Consider the following 8583-nt stretch of genomic DNA (forward strand, 5'->3'; position numbering starts at 1 on the left):
ACACTACACGTTCAATATTTCATTTTATGATTCTACCATATATAGTGATTGAACATTCATTCAAGAAAATGTATGGCACTGAAGAGATATTTGTTACAACTTGTTTGGTAAAATATCTTTTCTCTCTATTGCCTGTGAAACATATATTCAAAATTATCTTATAATTATCTCACACATATAGTGGAAAATGTTTTTCATTTTCTTGAGTCGATACTGATAGTCATAATATATCATGTTAAGCTGATCAGACAATCAATTACATCTAAATTCCGGTGAAATTACAAGCTAATTTTTCGGACAGTAGATATATATTATTCAAAGCAATACATTTCCAAATAAGGCACAGACATGCAAGCTACACAATCAGAAGTTCTTTACTGTAATAAATCATTAGCAGTATGAGAAGCACCATTTTCTTGAGAATCACCTAGCTCATCACATGCACTATCATAATCAGCTTCATCTGAGTTATCACTTGCACTGTTCTCTACACCTGCTGTAAGGTTGAGAGAAGATTCTACGAGGTACTCCGGGCGCGGAGGAGAACGAAAGTATGGCGATGGTGGTGAAGACAATGATGTTGATAGAAATTCAACATGCGAGTTCAAATTATTATTATTATCATCTATGCTATCAAAACTATAACCATTCAATTGAAGCCTGCAAACTGGACATGTTTTGCTGCTGTTAAGCCAACGAAGAATGCATTCGGAACAATAGGTGTGGGTGCAGGGTAACCGGTATGCTTGATCACACACTTTAAACTGATCCATGCAAATGGGACAGAGAAAGATTTTATCTGTGTCTGATACTCTTACCCTGCTAAGGCCATTCATGGCAATCGTTGAGCACCCACTTTTATCATCTTTAAACACATGACTTATATTGGGAGATTGAAGCCTATCCTGCTGTACTTCTTCGTTAAGAATAGCCCAAACCCCACTGAGATCAGGCTCATGCTGTTGCAGCAGCAGTGGCCGCACAAAATCTGGTGGTGGCGGTGGTAGTGGAAAGCGCCAATCCATTTGAGGTTCAGGAACTGGTGGTGGTGGTGGTGGCGGTAGTGGTGGCAGTGGTGACAGCGGCGGAGAAAGTTCTTGCCATGTGGTACTAGTTGTAATTGTAGTAGTTGGTGTAATGATTACAGATTCTACGTCCGAGTCATCTGAACTATCTGAACTAGTGGGAACAAAGCATAGCTGATGATACCACCTTGTGGTTTGGCTTTGGCCACGGTTCAGTGGCATGGTTTTGCAAGGGCTATGTTGAACTATGTAATATACTATAGTGAAAGCCTTTAGCCATTTACCATATGCAATGTTTGTTTTGGCAGGGAGCTTGAACTTGTGATCATCTCAAATTTTATCTTCCCTTTGCTCCTTGGTCACTAAGCAATCATCTCTTTAGTTAAGTCTGCAAGTGGGTGCTGTCACATGCACACATCACAAAGCACAAACAAAAGGTACTGGAGCCAAAGGAAACAACTAACTTTTAAGCACTTGGAAAAGTGTAAATATTATATTTGTAATCTTTGAATTACCCCTCTTCTTTCCTTGTTTAAGAAGCTATTTTGAACGATTGGACTTGGTTAAGATCTGATTTTGTTGCTATTTATTTTCTGGGGCTAAATTTTGTGCACAATGTGAGAGTCACAAACAAAGTATATCCCTATAGGTGGGTCATGTAGTACATTTCCTTTCATCATTGTTTAAAAAAAATGAACTGCAACTTTTCTTTTTGACACTTTATTTGTATCCTTGTCATCAAGCAAATACTTATATATAAATATTTACTTAAAGGTCTATAATTAATACATATTTAATGAAAATTATATTTTACTCTAAGGACTCTTCATCTCATGTTGTGTTATCATTTAGATTTAAATAGAATGCAATTATAAGACGAGAGAGTTTTGTTTTATTATTATCCAGATAATAAGACTATAATATTATAATATAACATTATAAAGTTACCATATGATAATATTATAAGATTATAAGATGGTAAGATGGTAAAATTATAACATTTTAAAATTATATGATTATAAGATTATAGGATTATAAGATTATAGAATCATGGAACTATAAAATTATAGATTTATACGATTATAGGAATGTAGGATTATATGATTGTAGGACTGTAGGATTATGAGAGTATAGGTATATAATATTATAGAATTATGGGATTAAAACATTATAAGATTATAAAATTGTAAGATTATTACATTATAGGATTATAACATTATAGGATTGTAAAATTATAAGATTTTAAGATTATAAAAATATAAGATAATAAGATTATGAGATTATGAAATTATGAGATTATAAGAGTATGAGATTATGAGATTATAAAATTATACGATTATAAAATTATAAGATTATATAATTATAAGATTATAAAATTATAAGATTATAAGTTAATAAGATTATACTATTATAATATTATAAGACTAAAAGATTATAGGATTATAAGATTATATGAAAACGATAAAACACAACGAAAATTATGTAAACGTGAAGGAGATCGAAGGATGAACTCTAAACAAAAGGGAGAAAAACATAAGGCGAGATCGAACTCACTAGAATCTTAGGACTTTAAGTTTGTTTGGTGAAAAACCCTAAATGGAGGAAGGACCCTAATGTGGACCAATTAAACGGTTGGAAAGGGAGATTGAACCGATTAATTAGTTGAAACTGAAGATTGAACGGTGGGAAAGGCTTTAATCGGTAGATATGGAAGAACAATAGGTGAAAGTGGTGAGAAATAAAGAATCAATCGGTCAAATGAAAGGAAAGATGAAAAAGATGTCCAAATTTGTGAAGAGATTAACGTTTACGAAGGAGAAGTGGTGGATCTATGAGGAGAAATGGCAAACATGTGACGAACTCTCGAGAGAGAGTGAAATGACGAAATGAAGATGTGGCGACGCTGTGCACGAGAGAAAGAATGACGTGTGGCTAAGGAGCGCTAACGCCACTGGTCTGAAGCGGATTGGAGCAATGGTGATGTTGTATGGATGAGAGAGAAGCACCGTGGAATTTGGAAAATGGAAGTGAGAGAGTGTGCTTGGAAGGTGGCTAGAGGCGGATCCTTAGGACTCTCTAGCCTGACTTTCAAGAGAGAATTAATTCTGATTTCAGAAATCTAATTCTCATTATGCTCAAAAGTTAAGAATACAAGAGAGGAGTTGGGTATATATAGTAACCCATGCTCCTTGCAAGCTAAGACACATGTACAATAAAATGTAAAAATTACAAAAAGAAGACACTAGGGAAGGTACGTCAGGCAAGATTTCATCATAAAGTCTCTTCAGAAGAATAAAACATGGTATTTAACCAAGCTACCAGAAAGAAAGAAGGTTTTGCAAAACAGGTGGGTGTATAGGTTAAAAGAAGAACTAGATTGTAATATAAGATACAAGACTAGACTTGTAGTGAAAGGGTTCAACAAAAACAAGGCATTGACTTCACAAATATTTTTTCTCTTGTTGTCAAGATGACTACCATCAAAGTTATCTTGAGTATAGTAGTTGCAGAAAGTATTCATCTAAGTAGTTAGATGTCAAAACAACATTCCTATATGGGGATCTGGAGTAAGAAATCTTTATGGCGCAACCAGAAGGTTTTGAAGCACAAGGCAAGGAGATTCTTGTATGTAACCTTTATAAAAGCTTGTATGGATTGAAAAAAGCACCGAGACAATGATAAAATAATTTTAATGACTTTATGAGAAACTCAGGTTTTCATAAATGTGAAGAAGATCGTTGTTGTTATGTAAAAAAAATATATTGACAGTTATATGATCCTTGCTTTATATGTGGATGACATGTTGATTGCAAAAGCTAATATGACAGAAATTAAGTTCAAGAAAACATTGTTAGAAAATTTTGAAATGAAGGATCTTAGCCCAACTAAACAAATATTGATAGAGTTTTACAAGCAAGACATACAGAGAACAACCCTCTCAAATGTACTCTCCTTTCCCAAATCAATATCAACTATAGTACAGACCCAGAAGGATCAAACACTTCCTGTCACCCTTAGAGCAATCCCATCTCTAAGTACTAGAACTCACAAAGTCCTCTTCCTAACTCACAACAAGAGGGAAACACAATCAACTTGATTGTAGATGAACATTGATCACAATAGAATACATCACGAGTGCATATTTAATCATCAATGTGTAAGCACTTCAGTCTTGCAAGAATCTTTATGGATTTCTTTCCAATGTAGCAATCTTTGATTCTTCAAGAAATCAGGATGCTCCTACAATTAAAACTTAACAATCAAGTTAGTTATGAAAGATTATAATCACAAAATTGTTGAAAGGAAGAAAGCAATGCGTCTATTTGTAGATTTTTCAATACTGACGTAACTTAATCGATTAAACATGTAATGTAATCTGTTAAGATCTTCTTTTTGCTTTAATAGTTTTACATTTGCATAAGATTTAACAAATTAAAAATGCATACAATTGATTAAAAATGCATGTAAACAGTGGAGGTTTGTTTGTAGATGCACCTTCTCCAAAAGTTGGAGAAGTATTGGCCATCAGGAAAAATTTAATCGATTATACTTAAAACCTAACCGATTAAAATTTGAGTAAAATTCGAATTCCCAACTTTGGTGCCAATTATAGAAAAAGTCAGGCCAATAATCTCAACCAAGAGGGGGGTGAATTGGTTTTCCTCTTTAAAAGATTGTTCTTTCAAAAGCTTTTTAAAATCTTTGAAATTTTATTGGAATGCAATCAAACAAGAATATGAACAATATCTATCAAAAGAGAATGGATAAAAAGATTAACACAGATGTTTATACTGGTTCAGCCAATGCCTACTTTCGGTCTTCCTTCAATCAACCTGAGATGAAGAGATCCACTATATTGATAGAGTTTTATAAGCAAGACATACAAAGAACAACCTCTTAAATGTACTCTCCTTTCCCAACTTAATATCAACTATAGTACAGACCCAGAAAGATCACACACTTTTTGTCACTCTTAGAGCAATCCCAACTTTAAGTACTAGAGCTCACAAAGTCCTCTTCTTGGCTCATAGTAACAGGGAAACACAACCAACCTGATTGTATATGAACACTGATCATAGTAAAATACACCACGAGTGCAAATTTGATCTACAATGTGTAAGCACTGATCGAGGTTGTACTCGAATCAAATTAAGATGCAATTAAGTGCAGTATAGCCTAGGAAGTGACTCCTAGGTCGTCTCTCAATGACCAAATGTAGTTCACGCAATAGGTTAAACACGTAGTGGGGGACCTTATGTGGACAGTTTACGACTAGAAATTAACAAACTAAAACAAGAATTAAAACACAATTTAAAAACAGGTTGGTCATTAGCTTAGTTACGATGCTTCCAATCCTTGATTATTAATCAATTAAATGTTGCTCTCACCCTATTCCAACACCAATAAACCAACTAAGCAACGATTAATTGAGTTTTCCCAAAATGAATTAAGCAAACGAATTGAACTCATTATGCACCGAACATATTGATTAACTAAGCGATAATCAACCAAAATTAGACCACTAAACGTGTCCTAATCACGAGTGCACAACATATTAAACGTGATGTAGGGTCAGTGCAACATATTCAACAATACAGTTTAGAAACCTCATGGAAGTAATGCAAACTCACTAATTGACCAACCCAAACAGATTAAGCTCCCATTAAAGTTAGTTTAAGACAGAAAAATGAAATTAGAAACATGATTAAGCAATGCAAACAGAACCTACAGAAATGCAAACCCTAATCCAGAAAAAACGCAAACCCAATGCATAAACGAAAACACAAAACGAAGTAACACTGGAATTTGAAACCAAAAACGCAACAGCACACTAAATAACATAACAAGTAGAAAATGAAATTCAATGCACAAAATTCAAGTAGAAAACGTAATAGAATCCAAAACGAAATTGCGGGAAAACATATTTGGGGAAAAACGAAATTGAAAGTGAGAGGACAAAAATGAAAATGGAGAAAGAAATTAAAACGAAATTCGAACTTAGTACGAAGATATAGGAAAAAAATGAAATTAAAAGTCAAAACCTAAGGGAGCCTTCTCCTCTCCAAGAGAGTGTTAGGGTACCCCCATTTGCACACAAAACTAGGTCAACCCCTAAAAATGGGCCCAAACCCTAAATCTGTCCAATAATCCATTAAAATGAAATTAGAATTTAATCTTAAACTAAAATGTTGATGTGGAGGATTTAGAATAACGTGGCAGCTCTTCAATGGCCCAAAATGCTTTCCTAAAATTTCCCTTAAAATGATAATAGAAATAAATAAGTCCAGATAATTCAAATTAATTAAAAAAAGAATTACTAGTTAAATTAAGCACAAATAGCAAAACTAGGGAAATACTAGACATTTAAGCACAATTCCCTAATTAAATCTAACACAAGAAACTAAGTGAATAATATAAAATATTAGAATTCATCAAAATAGACCACACTTAGTCTTTTGCACTTTTGGACAAAATCAAGACGTAGATCAAGGAGCACATCAAAGGACATTAGGGGAGTGACATAACCTCAGCACACCGAAACAAAAAGACACGTAAGAAAACAAAAAAATTTACACAATCCTCAATGAATCTGGAAAAAGAAAAGGAGTAGACAACATCCAATACACAAAGAATTAGAGAAACCAAATACTCATGGAAATCATCCAAGCAATTCAAGACATGGCAAAATAATCAATTAGCTCAAGAGGTGAATCAAAAGCAACAGAACCTTGCAGATGCAGTATCATTGTATCTCTTAAGTGTCCAGGGTAAAAAAAAATCAACTCAATGCACTCAAAAAAGCAAGCAACAAATAGACATGGCAAGCCTTATAATATCAACACTAAAAACATATCTATGTTCAAATCAAAAGGTCTTTTCATGGTTGTAATAGGACCAAGGATAGGGAAGGATAAAATATGGATGAGAAGCTACAAACCAAAAGATATAAAGGAGCAATGCAGAATAAGTGAAAACATAATCAAATCGTACCCAAAACCTCTAATTCAATCATCTTCTTGACTCCGTTATTCAAAAAATATATTATTATTTTGATTTTTTTTTTCTATTCTTTTTCTTTCTTTTCTTGTCTTGTCTCTTATCTTTTCTCTTTTTTTAGAACATAACTGATTGTAAGACGCAAGATACACAACATATTTACAAAACAACAAAGAAGAGGAACCAAGTAGCCAATTCATAAGAATCCCCAGGAAGACCACACTTGTTCCCAAAACAATTCCAAAGCTCCAAAATTCCTTAAGGTTAAGGTAATAATGGTTTTTCACTTAAGGTTAATTAATGAGCTTCAAAATAGGGTAGGCTTATTTGGCTAGAGAGGCTCAAGAACAAAATTGCCTTTATCACTTCCAAACATGCATATCAATTAAGAATTATCAACCAATGTCAAGCCAAGGCACATGTGCAAGCAATCAAGAGGTATATCACACACAAGAAAGAACATCAAGTGGCTCAAATTCTCACACAGGGTATTTATGTCACAATCAAATCAAATTCTCAAATATTATAATCATTTTTCCAATCATAGAAAAGCAAGGATTTCAAACCAATTAGAGTATTAATGAAGTGAAGGACAAGCCTACAACCTAAAAAAAGTCCAGAAATTAAGAGAAACATGCAAAATTGTACACAAGACACAAAAAAAAAAAACAACCAAGAAAAGAAAAACTTAAACAAAGAAAAATCTCTCCCAATAGACCACACTTAAACTACACAATGGCCTCAATGTGTTACAAGCATAAGATCAGCAATCAAAATAGTCAGCAGCTATGAACAAGTGCAATAAAAGTGAGAAAGGAAGGAGAAAAAAAGACTCCCTAAGTTAGGAGGAAAGTGAAGCTGGATCGAGCAAAGACGACTCCTTACCCACTGCATCCAGCAAAGAAGGATTGTTGAGGAAAGGCTTCAATCTGTGCCCATTAACCTTGAAGCTTTTATCTGTGGATGGATTTTTTGTCTCAACTGTACCATAAGGATAAACATTAATAACAACAAAAGGTCCAATCCACTTTACTTTAACTTACCCCCCATGAGTTCGAGCCTAAAGTTATACAATAACACTTGTAGGTAGTCATGTGTGTCCAAAGAGTATCGTCCAACCTATTAGTCCAATCCTTCATGTTGGGCTGGACAATCTTCTCCAAGATCTTATAATTTCACTATAGAAGCAAGAGTTTACAAGATTATAAGTACACCTTAACAATCTTAAACTCTACAATACAAAAGAATTGAAATATACTTCAAGAATTACACACAACAACAATGCTACACACAATTACCTTATCCTATCACTTACATAATGAAAGAAATACAAAAATACAACTAAAAAAGATATGAAACAAATACACTTATAAGATGTGTAGAATTTTACATCTCAATCCTAAGCTAGGCAAGAAAAACTTAGAGCCAATTTAGTCTTCTTTGAAGATTGACGAAAACTTGAAAATTTGTGCTAACCTTTCCAAGAACTCTCAAATATCTCTTTCTCTGATTCTTTTATTTCTAAAAACATCCCTCAAAAGAGTAAGAAAGTTGAGTTTTA

The 8583-nt window shown here is 33.6% G+C and overlaps 1 protein-coding gene across 1 annotated transcript; it reads right to left on the bottom strand.

The window, feature by feature from the left end:
- Positions 1-211: 211 nt before the first annotated feature.
- On the bottom strand, positions 212-1327 carry LOC106763619 (probable E3 ubiquitin-protein ligase RHC2A). Its single transcript, XM_014647788.2, has one exon. It carries the CDS (start codon positions 1245-1247, stop codon positions 375-377), a length of 873 nt encoding a protein of 290 aa, XP_014503274.1. The 5' UTR covers positions 1248-1327; the 3' UTR covers positions 212-374.
- Positions 1328-8583: the final 7256 nt, after the last annotated feature.

Source organism: Vigna radiata, chromosome 6 (assembly GCF_000741045.1).
Source record: "Vigna radiata var. radiata cultivar VC1973A chromosome 6, Vradiata_ver6, whole genome shotgun sequence".
Classification (NCBI taxonomy): domain Eukaryota; kingdom Viridiplantae; phylum Streptophyta; class Magnoliopsida; order Fabales; family Fabaceae; genus Vigna; species Vigna radiata.

Excerpts from the sequence above, each read along its gene's own strand:
- LOC106763619 (XM_014647788.2), bottom strand. The coding sequence starts at position 1,247 with ATGCCACTGAACCGTGGCCAAAGCCAAACCACAAGGTGGTATCATCAG.